Consider the following 20,219-nt stretch of genomic DNA (forward strand, 5'->3'; position numbering starts at 1 on the left):
TAGTAAACTTACTATATTTCATACTTTTATTCTTAGTAATTTTAATTTTTGCCCTTTGGCATGGCATTTTTGCACTGAGAAAAATTCCAAAAAACTAGAAAAGGTGCAGGAAAGAGCACTCCGTTTTGTTTATGAGGATTTTACCAGCTCCTACGAGGACCTCTTACTTAAAGCTAAGGTGCCTTCCTTGCAGATCAGACGGATAAGAACAATGGCTCTAGAAACTTTTAAAATTATAAACAACATCGCTCCTGTGTGCTTACAAAATTTGGTGAATGTCAAAAAATCTAAATATTCTTTCAGGTATGTAAATATTCTTGAAATTCCACAGGTAAAGTCAACCCGTTACGGTAAAAAATCGTTCAAATTTGCTGCTGCTACTTTATGGAACAGTCTTCCAAACCATTTCAGGACTGAAAACAGTTTTTCACATTTTAAAAGTCTTGTTCAGTCCTGGAACGGTTTGGAATGTCACTGTTCTGCTTGCAGATAATTCTTAAACTGTTTTATTATTTATGCTGCTTTTGGTTGCTCTGGTCAAACATGTTTTTACTTCATTCTAAATTTGTTGATTATTTTTTATTGCATGCTATGTATGTGAGTTTCAACTTTGTATTACAGGTTGTTTTATATGTCAAAATGCACTGTTTTTATGTTATTTATATGTTTTTATATTCGGTCAAAAGCTCCTTAGAGCTTGTGTTGATTATTTGTACTCATGCCGAATCAAAATAAAGTTTTCTTATCTTATCTTATCTTATCCAATAATTTCAGACTGTTGCACCATTATTTCTGTATGACTTGAGTACCGCATGGGTGAACTGTTTCAAACTGTTGCCGTCAGCCGAGACTACTAAGTCTATAACACATTATATTAGTCTCAGGTCAGCGATTGGCTATCTAGCTGATCGTGTACCCAATCATAATATGAATTTTAATTACGTATTGGTACAGTCAGTACAGTAATGATATGCTATATACTGTGTTCAATATATATCAGATTTCAGAAGCGCTTTAATAAGTTTTACCCGGCATTCATGGTGGTACTCCAAGAAGACGAGTAAGTATACTGTAGCTATATCACCATTCAAATCAAGGAAATGTCTGGTCAGAGACAGATACAACGTTACACATATAACGTAACGGTACCCAAATTGCACCGAGTACCCAAATTGCACCTATTTATCAAAAATAGCAGCGAAAATCTAACAAGATTTCCTAGAGACTAAAAAAATGGTATTTTTATGATTTGATACTATGCACGTCTTTCAACATAGGTAAAAATATTTAGATATACACAAAACGTTCACAATATTTATCAACAGATGAAGTGTTTACTGAAAAAGCAAAATGTACTGAAACGTCGCCATGCGACGTCATCAAAACGTCATCTTTTTAAAATTAACAAATACAATACGTTTCAAGTATCCATTTCTTAAAAAAATGAAGAGTAAGCATGGACAAATATCCAATTGTTCAAAATATTTGAAAAAAATAAACAAAAGCTCTGTTATTCGACTTTTGACGATGCGAATTTAAGCATGGATGCAATTTGGGTACTCCTCATTACAGAATCTGGGATGGTTTGGAGGTAAGTTCAGACCAATTTTTCTATGATTCCTTATGGATTGAAAATCAAATTGGTGTACCTTTATAATAAAGAAGGATACGGCTACAAAATAAACACAAAATGGAAATTTTTGTCTTGATCATAAAAAAACTTAGTTGAAAAAACTGTCAAAATAGGTGCAATTTGGGTACCGTCACGTTATATGTCTCTGGTCTGGTTAAATCGTGAAAATAAAACAACTGCTGATTTTAGATTTTTTTAATTTTCAGGTTGCAAAAAGAGAGAATAAGCCATAAGGACAATTAAAAAGAACAGAGATTATACTAAGAGGCCCCTTAAAAATTTATATGAATTAATTCTATATTCTTATCTGAAAATATCTGAAAAGAAAAAAACTATAAAATTTTTAACGGAAAACAGAAATCTCGTCAGAAGTTATGAAGACCATCACTATAGTATTTTTAGACTTTTTATGTCAAATATATTCACTTCTGAACTCCCAGTGTGCAGATCCTATAAAACTATCCATCCCTGTGATAAAACCAAACAGACAAACAAACAAAAACACAAGGCTTTGTGAAACTGAGTCAGTCAAGTTTTGTACGCTTCACTCCCCATTCTCAACTAGCCCTTAATTAAGAGGAAAACGAAACAAAAAAGAACACTGGTGTCTGGTAAAGCATTCTACAATTGAATTATTAGATAGTACATACCAGGTGTTAATCAATGAGATATCATCCAAATTATAAACAAAACAAGGCAAGATATTAGACCTGAAGGTTCAGTGTAAATATACAATGTGACAACGAGGGACATGATCACAGGCACTTGTTTCATAAGTCTAAAGAATCCTGTTTCTGTTTCTGTGGAAAAAAGAGTGCGGGAGCTTTAACAATAGGATGAAATAAGTGTCTAACCATGTTTTCTAGTAACTGGCCATGCCTTATTGTCCCTTGTGACAGTTCAAGTGAGATGCATAATTTGCATACATGTACATGTAGGAGGTAGTACGTCTCATTGGGAGGGTCTGACATACCTGTCAACTCACCCGTTTTTTGCGGGTGACACCCGTTATTTTCACCTCTCACCCGGGAGTTTTTCTTTACCCGGCGGGTCCCGGGAATTTCTAACATTACCCGTTTCACCCGGATTTCTGACCGGAATTGTTTCCGGTATTTAGAAGTAATACGACCTTCGGTTTTATCGGTCTTTTTCAATGTAACCAAAAGTCAAAATGTAGGACTTGTTTACCTGAGCTACGTAACGATATTTTCAACAAGCTACAAGATGAGTTCAGTGACTATCAGTTGACCCCATTAGATGAACTTCCACTTTGCACTTCCCCTGAAACTGACATTGGTACATTTTGGGGAGAAATGTCCAAGTTGCATGACATTTTTCTTAACAAGCCAAGATTTTTTGTTTTGTCAAAACTTGCTAAAACATTACTGGTTTTTCAAACAGCAATGCAGACAGTGAGAGGGCATTTTCTTTAGTAAAGAAAATAGCTACAGAGTTTAGGGCTGATCTTAATAAGGATACACTGTGTGCTCTTCTTTCTTGTAAAATGAATATACATTTGCATTGCTATGAACTGAAACCAAGTGCAGTTCTTTTAAAGAATGCCAATTCTGCTACTATGGAATATAACAATAGTCTGAAATAAACTTGTATACATGTTCTAACTGTTTTATATACATATTGACTATATAAATTATATGTAAACATATTTTTGTTCTTCAATTGAGCCCGCAAAATGTCGTACGCGTTATGACCTGAGATTTTTTTTCTCAATGCAGGTCATGACCTGACTTTTCATTTTCAGAGGTTGACAGGTATGGTCTGATCTAAGATCCCGCTTATTGTTTAGTGAGAATCCCATATCCTATTTCTCGTTGCTCTAATAGCGCATTTAATTTCACATATCTCGCTAGACTTTGTTTCCGGTTTTCACATTTAATTAACTTTGAAAAAAACAGCCAATCCCGCTTTACCATTAGACATCCTTGACCCAATGAGACCGACTGCATAAATGCTGGGTGTCTATCTGTCTGTGGATGGGTCCATCTACTAATTAAGTCTTGTAAGCTCTCTCAAGTGTACAATTCTTTCAAGTAAAGTAAAGTAATCTTTATTTAAAGTCGGGTTGCATATATATATAATAACAAGGAACATGAGCTGTTAAGAGCTCTTTAACTGACTGATATTAATAAACAAAACATACATCAACATGTAAAAACATCAGATACATATACAACACAAACATACAAACACTCACAGACAGCACATATAAATGCATTAATGAGAGTAGTAATGCCCTTTACCGTTGGGCGTCAAACAGCCATTTTCAGCTACCATTAGCGTCAAATTGATTTAAATTTTACTGTGATTCGTCAAAATATCGTAATTGTGATTCGTCAGAGGTCTCAAATAATTATCGTTACCGTTATTTTGGGAAAAAAATTAACGTGATTCGTCAAAATCATTCGATTTTTTTATCGTCTAAAAAGTGCATATTTTATCATCATGCACCAAAAAATACGGTTAATGTCATTTGGCAAGAGTTTTAACGTAATCGTCATGAAGGTACCCCCATTACCACCCTCATTAATACATAGATAGCACATGCAAAAATAAAAGCTAAGCAAATGTCAAATATCAGCACATAGTAGCACACAGTATTTATATCTGAGTAGCACCTGCAAAATGTATGCGAGATACATATGATAAAATTTATATCATAGCTTAACATCAGCAATTTCTTGAATTACATGTAGCTTGAAAATCAGTGTCAATGAACTAAGAGTTTTGTCCCCTGTTTTTTAGTGAAACTAAATCATTTTAAAATTAAATCAGCACTGTTTGTACAAGTTTGAAATTCACTGCCAATCAATTATTTTTAAAAGTGTTACAGTATGTGCCTCTTGGAAATATTGATTTTTACAAAAAATGTATTGGTAGCATTATCATGTTTACATTTCTTGCTGGATTTTATAAGTTATATATTGGGTTTATATCAGCAATCAATCAGACAATTTAGAAATAACACCTGATCAATAATGAATTACTTATAACTAGTGTGGATTTTTATTGCCTCTTGGAAATATTATGTTGATCATTGCATTCCATTTTCTCTCAAATATTTCATTTTTAGCTCACCTGGCCCGAAGGGCCAAGTGAGCTTTTCTCATCACTTGGCGTCCGTCGTCCGTCGTCGTCCGTCGTCCGTCGTCGTCCGTCGTCCGTCGTCGTTAACTTTTACAAAAATCTTCTCCTCTGAAACTACTGGGCCAAATCAAACCAAACTTGGCCACAATCATCATTGGGGTATCTAGTTTAAAAAATGTGTGGCGTGACCCGGTCAACCGACCAAGATGGCCGCCACGGCTAAAAATAGAACATAGGGGTAAAATGCAGTTTTTGGCTTATAACTCAAAAACCAAAGCATTTAGAGCAAATCTGACAGGGGTAAAAATGTTTATCAGGTCAAGATCTATCTCCCCTGAAATTTTCAGATGAATCGGTCAATCGGTTGTTGGGTTGCTGCCCCTGAATTGGTAATTTTGAGGAAATTTTGCTGTTTTTGGTTATTATCTTGAATATTATTATAGATAGAGATAAACTGTAAACAGCAATAATGTTCAGCAAAGTAAGATCTACAAATAAGTCAACATGACCAAAATGGTCAGTTGACCCGTTTAGGAGTTATTGCCCTTTATAGTCAATTTTTAACCATTTTTCGTAAATTAAAGTTATCTTTTACAAAAATCTTCTCCTCTGAAACTACTGGGCCAAATTAATCCAAACTTGGCCACAATCATCTTTGGGGTATCTAGTTTAAAAAATGTGTGGCGTGACCTGGTCAACCAACCAAGATGGCCGCCACCGCTAAAAATAGAACATAGGGGTAAAATGCAGTTTTTGGCTTATAACTCAAAAACCAAAGCATTTTGAGGAATCTGACATGGGATAAAAATGTTTATCAGGTCAAGATCTATCTCCCCTGAAATTTTCAGATGAATCGGTCAATCGGTTGGGTTGCTGCCCCTGAATTGGTAATTTTGAGGAAATTTTGCTGTTTTTGGTTATTATCTTGAATATTATTATATATAGAGATGAATTGTAAACAGCAATAATGTTCAGCAAAGGAAGATCTACAAATAAGTCAACATGACCAAAATGGTCAGTTGACCCCTTTAGGAGTTATTGCCCTTTATAGTCAATCTTTAACCATTTTTCATAAATCTAAGTAATCTTTTACAAAATCTCCACTGAAACTACTAGGCCACAATCATCTTCGGGGTATCTAGTTTGAAAAATGTGTCCGATGACCTGGCCATTCAACCAAGATGGCCGCCACTGCTAAAAATAGAACATAGGGTTAAAATGCAGTTTTTGGCTTATAACTATGAAACCAAAGCATCTAGAGCAAATCTGACAAGAAGTTTAATTGTTAATCAAGTCAATATCTATCTGCCCTGATTTTTTCTGATGAATTGGACAACTGGTTGTTGGGTTGCTGCCCTCCAATTGGTAATTTTTAAAGAAATTTTGCCGTTTTTGGTTATCTTGAATACTATTATAGATAGCGATAAACTGTAAACAGCAATAATGTTCAGCAAAGTAAGATCTACAAATAAGTCAACATGACCTAAATGATCAATTGACCCCTTAAGGAGTTATTGCCCTTTATAGTCAATTTTTAACAATTTTCATTAATTTGGTAAATTTATGTAAATTTTTACCAAATATAGTTCTCTGTTACTAATGGGCAAAGTTCATTATAGATATAATTGTAAGAAGCAAAATCGTTCAGTAAAGTAAGAACTTCAAACACATCACCATCACCAAAATACAATTTTGTCATGAATCCATTTGTGTCCTTTGTTTAATATGCACATAGACCAAGGTGAGCGACACAGGCTCTTTAGAGCCTCTAGTTTCTATAAAAAAAAAATATGAAAAAAATGTTTTTTAAGTATTGCACTTTGAACTTAATAGACAGATGAAATATGTGCAATGCAGGGAACAGTGGAACTCTACTCTTAAGATTTATTAAAATAAAATCTCTATACTGGCTCATTCTTTTTATGCTTAGTTGCTCTGCATGGGAGTTGATTATTGTTTTACTGATGATACTTGGTTTAAAATTATTTCATGACTTGTGACAAAGGAACTAATCTTGTACTTGTTCTAGAAAGGAAATACTTTCACACATGCATATTTTAGTATCTATAAATTCTATTTTCAGCACTTTTACACTTTGATTAAACTTGTTAATGTACAAAATGTATCTCATACATGTATTTTTCCCTCCTCACAGAGAATCCTATGTTGATATACATTTGGTTTTTAGCTCACCTGGCCCGAAGGGCCAAGTGAGCTTTTCTCATCACTTGGCGTCCGTCGTCCGTCGTCGTCCGTCGTCCGTCGGTCGTCGTCGTCGTCCGTCGTCGTTAACTTTTACAAAAATCTTCTCCTCTGAAACTACTGGGCCAAATCAAACCAAACTTGGCCACAATCATCATTGGGGTATCTAGTTTAAAAAATGTGTGGCGTGACCCGGTCAACCAACCAAGATGGCCGCCACGGCTAAAAATAGAACATAGGGGTAAAATGCAGTTTTTGGCTTATAACTCAAAAACCAAAGCATTTAGAGCAAATCTGACATGGGGTAAAAATGTTTATCAGGTCAAGATCTATCTGCCCTGAAATTTTCAGATGAATCGGTCAATCGGTTGTTGGGTTGCTGCCCCTGAATTGGTAATTTTGAGAAAATTTTGCTGTTTTTGGTTATTATCTTGAATATTATTATAGATAGAGATAAACTGTAAACAGCAATAATGTTCAGCAAAGTAAGATCTACAAATAAGTCAACATGACCAAAATGGTCAGTTGACCCGTTTAGGAGTTATTGCCCTTTATAGTCAATTTTTAACCATTTTTCGTTAATTAAAGTAATCTTTTACAAAAATCTTCTCCTCTGAAACTACTGGGCCAAATTAATCCAAACTTGGCCACAATCATCTTTGGGGTATCTAGTTTAAAAAATGTGTGGCGTGACCTGGTCAACCAACCAAGATGGCCACCACAGCTAAAAATAGAACAAAGGGGTAAAATGCAGTTTTTGGCTTATAACTCAAAAACCAAAGCATTTTGAGGAAATCTGACGGGATAAAAATATTTATCAGGTCAAGATCTATCTGCCCTGAAATTTTCAGATGAATCAGTCAATCGGTTGTTGGGTTGCTGCCCCTGAATTGGTAATTTTGAGGAAATTTTGCTGTTTTTGGTTATTATCTTGAATATTATTATAGATAGAGATAAACTGTAAACAGCAATAATGTTCAGCAGAGTAAGATCTACAAATAAGTCAACATGACCAAAATGGTCAGTTGACCCGTTTAGGAGTTATTGCCCTTTATAGTCAATTTTAACCATTTTTCATAAATTAAATTAATCTTTTACAAAAATCTTCTCCTCTGAAACTACTGGGCCAAATTAATCCAAACTTGGCCACAATCATCTTTGGGGTATCTAGTTTAAAAAATGTGTGGCGTGACCTGGTCAACCAACCAAGATGGCCGCCACCGCTAAAAATAGAACATAGGGGTAAAATGCAGTTTTTGGCTTATAACTCAAAAACCAAAGCATTTTGAGGAAATCTGACATGGGATAGAAATGTTTATCAGGTCAAGATCTATCTGCCCTGAAATTTTCAGATGAATCGGTCAATCGGTTGTTGGGTTGCTGCCCCTGAATTGGTAATTTTGAGGAAATTTTGCTGTTTTTGGTTATTATCTTGAATATTATTATAGATAGAGATAAATTGTAAACAGCAATAATGTTCAGCAAAGTAAGATCTACAAATAAGTCAACATGCCCAAAATGGTCAGTTGACCCCTTTAGGAGTTATTGCCCTTTATAGTCAATCTTTAACCATTTTTCATAAATCTAAGTTATCTTTTACAAAATCTCCCCTGAAACTACTAGGCCACAATCATCTTTGGGGTATCTAGTTTGAAAAATGTGTCCGATGACCTGGCCATTCAACCAAGATGGCCGCCACGGCTAAAAATAGAACATAGGGGTAAAATGCAGTTTTTGGCTTATAACTATGAATTCAAAGCATCTAGAGCAAATCTGACAAGAAGTTAAATTGTTAATCAAGTCAATATCTATATGCCCTGAATTTTTCAGATGAATTGGACAACTGGTTGTTGGGTTGCTGCCCTCCAATTGGTAATTTTTAAAGAAATTTTGCTGTTTTTGGTTATCTTGAATACTATTATAGATAGCGATAAACTGTAAACAGCCATAATGTTCAGCAAAGTAAGATCTACAAATAAGTCAACCTGACCTAAATGGTCAATTGACCCCTTAAGGAGTTATTGCCCTTTATAGTCAATTTTTAACAATTTTCATTAATTTGGTAAATATATGTAAATTTTTACCAAATATAGTTCTCTGTTACTAATGGGCAAAGTTCATTATAGATATAATTGTAAGAAGCAAAATCGTTCAGTAAAGTAAGAACTTCAAACACATCACCATCACCAAAATACAATTTTGTCATGAATCCATTTGTGTCCTTTGTTTAATATGCACATAGACCAAGGTGAGCGACACAGGCTCTTTAGAGCCTCTAGTTTTTTCAGTGGACAAAATTTGTATGTGAATTACTCAACTTGTTCATGTCTGACAATTGCTTTTTCTCAAATGAGCTTTGTGAAAAAGGCCACAATCTTACTTATAAATATAACATGCATTCTGAATCTATTAAATTGTGTTTATTTTTGTTTTAGGTAACCTGAGTTATGGCAGCCATCTTTCTTCAGAAGGATGCACAAGAGTTGTTAAAAAACAAATATGTAATAGTTATGGGAGGATCAAGTAAGTGTGCATTCAATTTTTTATTGATCAATGGTTGCTTTACACAGCCTTAGAAGAAGTGTGTTTATTCAATGATTTATTTGGTTGATTTTTGATTTACACACTGAGCCTCAACACAAGTACATTGTATGTAATGTATGTTAAAAATTTCTTACAGGAAACAGGTAAATGTGCCCAATTGTAATTATAAAAGGAACTGTAGGGAAATTGTTTAAATATTGTATCTATTAGTCAGAATCTAAAACATGGACTTTCTTTTATAATATGTACTATCCTTACAAGGTTTATCATGACTATATTTGCAAAACCACACATATTTTGGGCAAAAACTGTTTGAAATAACAATAGTATCTTGTTTTCCTATTGACAACATCAAATCTAATTGCTATATTCATGATATTGCACTGCCTGCAATACCAGGGACAATTAGATTATTAGTCCAGCCCTGGCCTCAGTGAATTATTTTAATTTTTTAATTTTTTTGTTGTCACTGAGTCCAGCTCCCCCTCCATTATAATTACCTTCAATGGTGCAATGTATAGCAAATGGTAAAACTTGATAAAATAAATAAGTTTCATACCTGAAAAGCTTGTACACTATATTGAAACTCATCTTAACAAATGGAAATCCCTTGCAGTCGGAGCTGTGGAGATCTTGTTTACATCAGTAACGCTATATTACGAAACGTGACGTTTCTACGCTATAACGTAGACAAAACGAATTTAATTTATCAAATTACCATTTGCTATACATTTTTCGTACTTCAGCGCCATGGTATTGCCTCTATCGTCCCCAGATAATCTACCCGGGAGCTTGCACCATTGAAGGTAATGGAGGGCGAGAAGGACTCAGTGACAACAAAAAATAAGTCACTGACAATTAGATTATGTGCAATACCAGGGATTATTATATCTCAGTATGTTTTTTTCTGTATAAAAAGTAATGAAATAGTTGTGCTATTTCATTCCACAGACTATTTGCTAGTCAATAGTTTTATAGACTATTACCCCGGTTAATAGTTTCATCAACATATTTCTTGTACTTTTTCATATTTATATTTCATTGGACAATAATGACGTCATAAACTTTTCTGTTAGAATTTTTGCGCTTGGCAACATCTAACTGTGATACAGTAAATTTTTAAATCTGCATGTGTCTGTCCTAGTTTCAAATTAATATATCACTTACCAGAAGCAATAAAAAAAGAATAAGAAAATCTTCACGATGCATTTTTAAAAGATCTAAAATATATTAAATGTATAATGTGGGTCTGTGTACAGAACTTTAGCTAGTCTAGTAGAATTTATGTTATGCACAGGAGTTTTATATAGTCTGACTCTTGATTACAATTTATGAAAAATTTATAAATACAACCAAAGCTATAAAAAAAAAATAAAGTTCATCATGTGCATGTTTATGTGACATTTTCTTATTCTTTCAGATGATTTATGTAGACTTTTTAGAAAGTTGAATTGTTCAGTATAATAAAACACTTAATGACTGGTTATGAGGGTAATAGCAAGTTTGTTGTCCCTTTGATACTAACTATTGTTGGTATCTCAGGGACAACAAACTTGCTGTTACCCTCATAACCAGTCAATAGGTGTATACTATTAGATTATGTGCAATACAAGGGATATGTAACATTGTGCTGCAACAATATATGTATTATAATAAATTTCATTTATAATGCAGGACTTTATAGATATAAACAATAAAACATGTATTCTGTCAAATAATACAGTTAAGACAAGACCATCTATGAAAGCAAGTGCTTTTAAAGCTAATGATATGAATCATATGAGATAGCACTATTGTTACTGCATTTGAGCTGATACAACTATAACTTGTATATTATGGTAGTCTCAGATTTGAGTGTTGAAATAGTGTTTCTGTTATTTCTTAAGTTTTATTCTATTTACAGTTCAGCGGTCCATTTACAAAGACTTGATCAGACTTATACAAGGAAACACTTTTCTTACTGATAATCTTCTAAGAATGAAGGTAAGATTGAATGTAATAAAATTGAGTTTCAATGGCAAGAATAGCAAAACAAATCTTAGCAATAACTGACTTATCAGTTTTATGAATGCAGACATGAAACATTGATTTTGTCTTTGTTGTTTCATGTTTGACGTTAGCAACTATTAAAATTCATTACATATACTAATACAATAGCTAATGAAGCCATTATAATCAAATTTTAGATAGATTTTATATCTTGGATTGTGCAGATCCTTGCTCTAGTTAAACCATTAGACCTCGAATAGAAATGTTGCACTCTTATGGTTGGATAGTCTCAAAGCAAATAAAAGGCAAATCCAAAAAGTGATGAGTCCCAATAGGTAGCTTTTGATGAAGATGAAGTCCAATCAACTTGAAACTTAGTACCCAATTTCAAGGTCCACTGAACATGGTAAATGATAGTGCAGGTTTGGCATTCATGTACTATTGACACATTTTTATACGACCGCAAAAATTGAATTTTTTTTGGTCATATATTGGTATCACGTTGGCGTCGTCGTCTGCGTCGTCGTCGTCCGAATACTTTTAGTTTTTGCACAATATTAACTTTAGTTTAAGTAAATAGAAATCTGAAGTTTTGACACAAGGTTTATGACCACAAAAGGAAGGTTGGGATTGATTTTGGGAGTTTTGGTTTCAACAGTTTAGGAATTAGGGGCCAAAAAAGGGCCCAAATAAGCATTATTCTTGGTTTTCGCACAATAACTTTAGTATAAGTAAATAGAAATCAATGAAATTTAAACACAAGGTTTATGACCACAAAAGGAAGGTTGGGATTGATTTTAAGAGTTGAGGTCCTAACAGTTTAGGAATTAGGGGCCAAAAAGGGGCTCAAATAAGCATTATTCTTGGTTTTCGCACCATAACTTTAGTATAAGTAAATAGAAATCTATGAAATTTAAACACAAGGTTTATGACCATAAAAGGAAGGTTGGGTTTGATTTTAGGAGTTTTGGTCCCAACAGTTTAGGAATAAGGGGCCCAAAGGGTCCAAAATTTAACTTTGTTTGATTTCATCAAAAATTGAATAATTGGGGTTCTTTGATATGCCAAATATAACTGTGTATGTAGATTCTTAATTTTTGGTCCCGTTTTCAAATTGGTCTACATTAAAGTCCAAAGGGTCCAAAATTAAACTAAGTTTGATTTTAACAAAAATTGAATTCTTGGGCATTTTTGATACGCTGAATCTAAACATGTACTTAGATTTTTGATTATGGGCCCAGTTTTCAAGTTGGTTCAAATCAGGATCCAAAATTATTATATTAAGTATTGTGCAAAAGCAAGAAATTTTCAATTGCACAGTATTCAGCAATAGCAAGAAATCTTCAATTGCACAGTATTGTGCAATAGCAAGAAATTTTCAATTGCACAGTATTGCGCAATAGCAAGAAATCTTCAATTGCACAGTATTGTGCAATAGCAAAAATTTTCAATTGCACAGTATTGCGCAATAGCAAGAAATATCTAATTGCACAATATTGTGCAATAGCAAGAAATTTTCAATTGATTGGAGTTATCTTTCTTTGTCCAGAATAGTAGTTGAATCAACTTAAATCATTGTTTTATACAATATACAATGTATATTCACTTTTACTACCAACTGATAAATTAAAACAATCTTTACCATTCAGTGATAACAAGCACTTTATTTTACATTTTAATATTTTATGATTTATTTAAATGAGTAGTTATTGTTGCACACTCCATTAGAAATTTGAATTGAGATCAGTTTTGGAAAAAGGGAAAGGGGGATGTGAAAAAAAAAAACGGGGGGGGTTTAAATTTTTACTCATTTCAGATTTCATAAATAAAAAGTAAATTTCTTCAATCATTTTTTTGAGAGGATTAATATTCAACAGCATAGTGTATTGCTCAAAGGCCAAAAAAAAAATTTAAGTTCTTTAGACCACATTCATTCTGTGTCAGAAACCTATGCTGTGTCAACTTTTTAATCACAATCCAAATTTAGAGCTGAATCCATACTTGCCCCAACCGTTCAGGGTTCAACCTCTGCGGTCTTATAAAGCTGCGTCCTGCGGAGCATCTGGTTGTTTATTAAGTCGGTAATTTAGAAATATGGAAGGAGGTCCTATAAAGTGAAATATCATAGTTATTGTTCTTTGTTCAGAAATTTCCCAAACTGAATGAATGAACTTTAAGAATATATGCTTGAAAGTTAAAAGAAATCTTTTAAAAGTGATTTTTTGTAGAACAAGATATATTTTATGTTTCCAGGGTGAAGATTCCTGTCTTCATGATAAACTGTTAGATGGAGGTATGAGAGGAGCTGACAAGAAAGGGATAGGTTACAGAGAAGTAAGACAGTACCAGACAGACTTCTATTTCCTACAGTTTATCTTTATGACAAGATCTTACAATACTTATATAGAGTCAGTTATAAACAAGTTAGCTTTGGCAGAACAGAAACCAGATGTTATCATTGTTAATTCATGTCTCTGGGATATCACAAGGTATTTGATATAATTATAATAAGAATATGTGGTATGGTTGCCAATGAGACAACACAAAACCAGAGACCAAGTGACATAGAAGTTAACAACTGTAGGTCACAGTATAGCCTTAATGTAGATAGCTCTCTCACATGTATGTACTGGTAGATTCCTCCGTTATTCAGAGCACCCCTCAAGAGCTGTGAGGGTAAAGTGGAATCCGTGTACACTCCTGTCGGGATTAATGGAGATGTGTCACTTACTTATTTACAATTTAACAATATCACAGGCAAAAAAAAAGTACTATTTTTTATTATGTTTAAAGTGGTTGAAATATAAAACTGCTATATTTTATTTGGCACAGCCACATACATAAATAGGATTAATGTATACTAGCTAAAATTTTGATTAACCATTAGATAAAAGTAGAGAAAAACCTTTCAATTTTTGAAATATTTTTTTGACTGCTGGTAGTATCTTAAGGCAAAAGTTATATTAAATTTTAGACTAATTATATCAAATACATGATGCTGACAAACAGCTGTTGGTAGCTAATTAAGCTTTTGCAATGATAAAAACCTTATGTTATCTTAAATTGTTCAAAACAAACATTTTGACAAAAGTAATCAATAGAAAGTTTTCTTCTTTTTGTAAAGTTTCCAACTGGATCATGTTCCTTTTCAGTGTCCTCAATGACTCATGTTCATATTTCTTTTTTATAATCTTTATTCTGCATGAAGTCACTTAATGTTATCACTGGATGTATTATATGTAGAGCAAACAATGATAAATCAATAACAAAGAAAAATATAGTTGGTATAAAATTTGTTTCAAAGGTAACATATCCTTCTGAGAGGGTAAATCCTACATTGGCTACATTTTTAAGGTTCATAGTCAAAGTTTTCTTAACTAAATCTGTTTGTTAAATCTTGTATTTTTCTTTTTAATTGTCAGTAAAATTATATTTTATAGAAAGAACAATATAAGGGGAGGCAACATTTCAGGAATTTCAGATTTTCACCAGGTTCTTTATACTCTTCCCTGGCCCAGTAGGCAATATGAGCCTGTTCTGCTCCTTATACTCTTCCCTGGCCTAGTAGGCAATATGAGCCTGTTCTGCTCTTTATACTTTTCCCTGGCCTAGTAGTCAATATGAGCCTGTTCTGCTCTTTATACGTACTCTTCCCTGGCCTAGTAGGCAATATGAGCCTGTTCTGCTCTTTATAAGTACTCTTCCCTGGCCTAGAAGGCAATATGAGCCTGTTCTGCTCTTTATACTCTTCCCTGGCCTAGTAGTCAATATGAGCCTGTTCTGCTCTTTATACTCTTCCCTGGCCTAGTAGTCAATATGAGCCTGTTCTGCTCTTTATACTCTTCCCTGGCCTAGTAGTCAATATGAGCCTGTTCTGCTCTTTATACTCTTCCCAGGCCTAGTAGTCAATATGAGCCTGTTTTGCTCTTTATACTCTTCCCTGGCCTAGTAGTCAATATGAGCCTGTTTTGCTCTTTATACTCTTCCCTGGCCTAGTAGTCAATATGAGCCTGTTCTGCTCTTTATACTCTTCCCTGGCCTAGTAGTCAATATGAGCCTGTTCTGCTCTTTATACTCTTCCCTGGCCTAGTAGTCAATATGAGCCTGTTCTGCTCTTTATACTCTTCCCTGGCCTAGTAGGCAATATGAGCCTGTTCTGTTCTTTATACTCTTCCCTGGCCTAGTAGTCAATATGAGCCTGTTCTGCTCTTTATACTCTTTCCTGGCCTAGTAGTCAATATGAGCCTGTTCTGCTCTTTATACTCTTCCCTGGCCTAGTAGTCAATATGAGCCTGTTCTGCTCTTTATACTCTTCCCTGGCCTAGTAGGCAATATGAGCCTGTTCTGCTCTTTATACTCTTCCCTGGCCTAGTAGTCAATATGAGCCTGTTCTGCTCTTTATACTCTTCCCTGGCCTAGTAGTCAATATGAGCCTGTTCTGCTCTTTATACTCTTCCCTGGCCTAGTAGTCAATATGAGCCTGTTCTGCTCTTTATACTCTTCCCTGGCCTAGTAGTCAATATGAGCCTGTTCTGCTCTTTATACTCTTCCCTGGCCTAGTAGGCAATATGAGCCTGTTCTGCTCTTTATACTCTTCCCTGGCCTAGTAGGCAATATGAGCCTGTTCTGCTCTTTATACTCTTCCCTGGCCTAGTAGTCAATATGAGCCTGTTCTGCTCCTTTGATTTGTACATTGTCTGTCATCCATTTTTTACTTATTCAAAAATCAGATTCCTCTCTGAAACAATTTTAATGCATTGGTTACTGCAATTAACAGAAGAAGTTGGTTTAGGTTAATTGAATGTTTTTTTTATTTTATATTTTAGATATGGTAAAATACCAGTGCCTGAATACAAACAAAATCTGCATAAACTTTTCAAAAAGCTGAAATCTGATTTACCAGAGTGCCTTGTAATATGGAATACAAATCCTGCTATATCTCATAACCCTAAGGGAGGAGTTTTTATACCAGGACTTGATTACTTGAAGGACTCGATGGAGTTACATGTCTTAGAGGCTAATTATTATGCCTCTAAGGCTGCTGTGGAGTACGGCCATGATGTCATTGACCTACATTATTTCCTTCGTCATCAAATTCATAGACGTGCTGAAGATGGGATCCATTGGGATATGACAGGGCATCGTAGGATAACAAACTTAATCTTATCACATATTGCTCAAACATGGGGTGTTAAAATGCCAAAGCATATTAAAATACAGATGGATGATAATGGCAATGAAATAAATGAGAATTCACAACCTAATAACACAGGAAGTCGTGAAGAAACTGAAAAAATCAAATTTAAAAGTATTTTTGATGTTGAAAAGAAAATACCAGAAAAACCAAAACATGATGATATTGTTGAAGTTGAAGTAGCTAAAGATAAGAACAAACCCATACCAAATGCAACAAAACCAGAAACTTTCAAACCAAAGTCAGCTAGAAACAGAAACAATAAAAGGAAGCGCAGACAAGGACGTCAATGGCAAAATGACAGACACAGTCCAGTGCCTACTATGCATAATGATAATGTTCAAGTATTTAACTATAATCATCAGCCACAGAATGTACAGCATGCTAATTTCAACTTCCAGTCAGCCAATCAGATACAGCAAAATCCCTTTGTTCCACGCCCAAACCCATTTCATAATCCACCAATCCCATCAAATCAATTTCATCATTCTCAAAACGTGGATTATTCACAAAACGTGGTTCATTCACAAAACGTGGATTATTCACAAAATGTGGTTCATTCACAAAACATAGTTCGTTCACATAACATGGTTCATTCACAAAACATGGTTCATCAACAAAACATGGTTGGAAATCCATTTCAGAATCAGAACTTGAGGAATAATGCATTTCAACAACAAGACTTCAGAAATGACAATTTTCAGATGTTGAATTTCGACAATGGTCAATGGCAACCCTATCAGGAGGAAGAGTTATCCCATGAACATTTTCAAAACCATGCAGAACATAACAGGTTCAATCCGTATGGTAGGGAAAGAGGTCCTATGTATTAAATGATATGGTAGGGAAAGAGGTCCTATGTATTAAATGATATGGTAGGGAAAGAGGTCCTATGTATTAAATGATATGGGCAATTTGCCATCATGCAAGAAAGAATCATCGAATGAAATATCCTTTGGTTACATCTAGTCAAATACTTCAATGATAACATCTTGAAGTACTAGTTAATACATGTAGCATTTGCAGGAAATGAATATTTCAAATTTTGAAGTTAACTTTTGTACAGTGTATATATCAATTGTGTTCTTGTTTAAAATTGTTTTTTTGTTCACTGTATTTTAGAAATATTCATAATGAGATTATAATAAACAAGGTCAAAAGAAAAGGAAATAGTTGACATACATTGTATATAGTCAAATACTACACTACAGATTCATGAAATTTCCAGACCCTTTTTTTTGTGGGTTCATAAAACTTGATTGTTTTCAGCTTCCTTTTGCTGTAGTCTTATTTTTAGAACAATACTGTACAGCAACAGTTGGAACTTGGTGATGTTTGAAGAACATTAGTCTCATGGTACAATGTATACTAAGGTGAAGCATCTGTATTAGTTTTCTAAACACATCAAATAGTTTATTTTATATGCTCCTAGATTCCAACATTTTTGTTTTTTTCAAAGGAGTCCACACACATTTATTGTATAGGATTTCAACTGTTCAAAGTTAGTCATGTTTATCCTGTTTATATCATCTAGATGGCAGAAGAATTTTGCTCCTGCATTTCATCATTTCTTAAACCATTTCAGATTTAAAATGTAATAATTCAAAGTCAAAACTGTGTTTTAAAGATTTGTAGAAAAAAACTAATATATCCCAAAACACATTTTAAAAACACAGGTCAAAAATTGTCGAAATATTTGTTAAGGTTTAATATTTTGTGTTTTTTTTTTTTTGTAAAATGTTATTTTAATTATGAGAAACCTTGTTGTCCTCATATATAAATTCAAATGATTACTAAGATTTTGTATGCATTTTTAAACCAGTTGCAAAATGCAGCCATACTGTAATTGTAAACTGCTGTATTGTTTATAGCATCCATGTTATTTTTTTAATACTGTTACGTTTTTTGCTTGTTTTTTTTATGTATGATGTAAGATAATGTAAATAATGTTACATATTACTTAAATGAAATCAAAGAAAATTCTATTGCCATATTTTTCAGGGTAATAAAAATATTTGCATGGAGTAGTTGTTCTTTGTCTCACCACAACAAAATTGACAAGTCAGGACACAAGAGTACTGTTTTAAGCATCAACTGAATCAACAATATGTTTAAGTTATGTTATAAGGTCTAACTATTAGTGAATGATTTATGACATGGGGTTGTTTTAGCATTGGCACATCTTTTTTTGTTTTATTTAAACATTTAGATTTTACTATCAAAACTACATGCAGGCAAATCATTTCTGTGTCCATAGTTTACTGAATAGTTTGTTTGTTTTATTGATTAATAATCAGTTTATTAAAACTAGTAACACACTAAGAGTGTCCTCCAAGGGTGACTGGGGAATAGTAATATGATTACAACAGGTCTTCCTCTGACCATCAGTAAAACCATTGGCAAAGCAGGGCGTCCATTTAGTTGTGCAGGGTTGTACAAGTTTGCAGCCACATCCAGTTAAATCTGATGCCTGATGTAAAGTGTGTGCACTCTTTGCATGTTAATAACCATATCAACAACTATTTGAGGAGTCTGAAGTAGGCCTGTTGCATACAGAAGTTCTGTGCCTTTCCAATGTATTCTCAATTTCAAGTGGTAGTCCAAATTTCCCTGACCTTCATCCAAAACAGACTCTATTACCGGACTACCTATCGATTTATTTATGATTAACTTGTTATAGTCCTGAACATGCATGAAATAATTGCCACTGGATGTTAAGTAACCAACAATCAATCACTAAGTGTGTGTTGCATCATAGTCCTACTACATATACACAAGTAGTATTTCAGTATTTTATCACCATTGCTTACTGCTTCGCAGATATATAAATAATAAGGGCTGTTCAAAACAATGTTGAGGGTTTACTTTTCAAGACTCAATATATCAAAATGATCTGGTTTTGTGTGTAAAAAGAGTGGTGTTTTATGAGATTGTTGTCAAGGTTTTTTTTTTTGGTGCTTTTCATCATTTGCATAATCTATGAAGGAAGATGATGTTACTTATATATGTTACCTATTGATAAAATGAAATAACTATCATTTTCTGTTCAGTGGACCATGAAATTGGGACCAAAACTCTAATTTGGCATTAGAATAAGAAAGATCATATCATAGGTAGGGATCATGTATACTAAGTTTCAAGTAGATTGGACTTCAACTAAATCAAAAACTACCTTAACCAAAAACTTTAACCTGAAGCGGGACAGATGGAGGCCTGAACAGACCAAAAAAACATAGTGCCCCTCTACTATCGTAGGTGGGGCATAAAAATAAATTATGTTATCATACTTTTCAAAGTAATTAAGGTAATTGCATGCAGCAGTTGTTTTGAAGATACTTTACATTTATAAACTGCAAATTTAAAATTTTCAAATTTTTCAGAAATATGTCGTGTTATATTATGTCACAGCTTGTTGTGTCAGTCAAGCACACAGCATGGTCCATAAAATTTTCATGTCCTTGGACCAACAGAAACCATGATATATTTGCTGTTGGGCTTTATTTACCAATTCCACCCACCCTTTCTCTATTGGATAAAAAATACATTTCTTGA

At 33.8% G+C, this 20,219-nt stretch overlaps 1 protein-coding gene across 4 annotated transcripts; it reads left to right on the forward strand.

Annotated features, from left to right (window-relative positions):
* Window positions 1-1,040: 1,040 nt before the first annotated feature.
* On the forward strand, window positions 1,041-18,691 carry LOC143072879 (uncharacterized). 4 transcript variants are annotated; one of them, XM_076248010.1, is made up of 6 exons: window positions 1,041-1,060; window positions 9,376-9,463; window positions 11,388-11,467; window positions 13,727-13,962; window positions 16,300-17,486; window positions 17,555-18,691. In XM_076248010.1, exons 2-6 carry the CDS (start codon window positions 9,388-9,390, stop codon window positions 17,566-17,568), a joined length of 1,593 nt encoding a protein of 530 aa, XP_076104125.1. In that variant the 5' UTR covers window positions 1,041-1,060; window positions 9,376-9,387; the 3' UTR covers window positions 17,569-18,691. The 4 variants fall into 4 exon arrangements, with proteins under 4 accessions (XP_076104125.1, XP_076104124.1, XP_076104123.1 ...); XM_076248009.1 differs by lacking the exon at window positions 1,041-1,060 and adding an exon at window positions 2,153-2,237; XM_076248008.1 differs by lacking the exon at window positions 1,041-1,060 and adding an exon at window positions 2,212-2,329.
* The last annotated feature ends 1,528 nt before the right edge of the window (window positions 18,692-20,219 follow it).

Source organism: Mytilus galloprovincialis, chromosome 4, assembly GCF_965363235.1.
Source record: "Mytilus galloprovincialis chromosome 4, xbMytGall1.hap1.1, whole genome shotgun sequence".
Taxonomy (NCBI): Eukaryota; Metazoa; Mollusca; class Bivalvia; order Mytilida; family Mytilidae; genus Mytilus; species Mytilus galloprovincialis.

Bases quoted from the DNA above. Each gene is read 5' to 3' on its own strand.
- LOC143072879 (XM_076248010.1), top strand. From the start codon at position 9,388: ATGGCAGCCATCTTTCTTCAGAAGGATGCACAAGAGTTGTTAAAAAAC. The intron at 9,464-11,387 runs GTAAGTGTGCAT...TTCTATTTACAG, and splicing joins AATAGTTATGGGAGGATCAA to TTCAGCGGTCCATTTACAAA. The intron at 13,963-16,299 runs GTATTTGATATA...TTTATATTTTAG, and splicing joins TGTCTCTGGGATATCACAAG to ATATGGTAAAATACCAGTGC.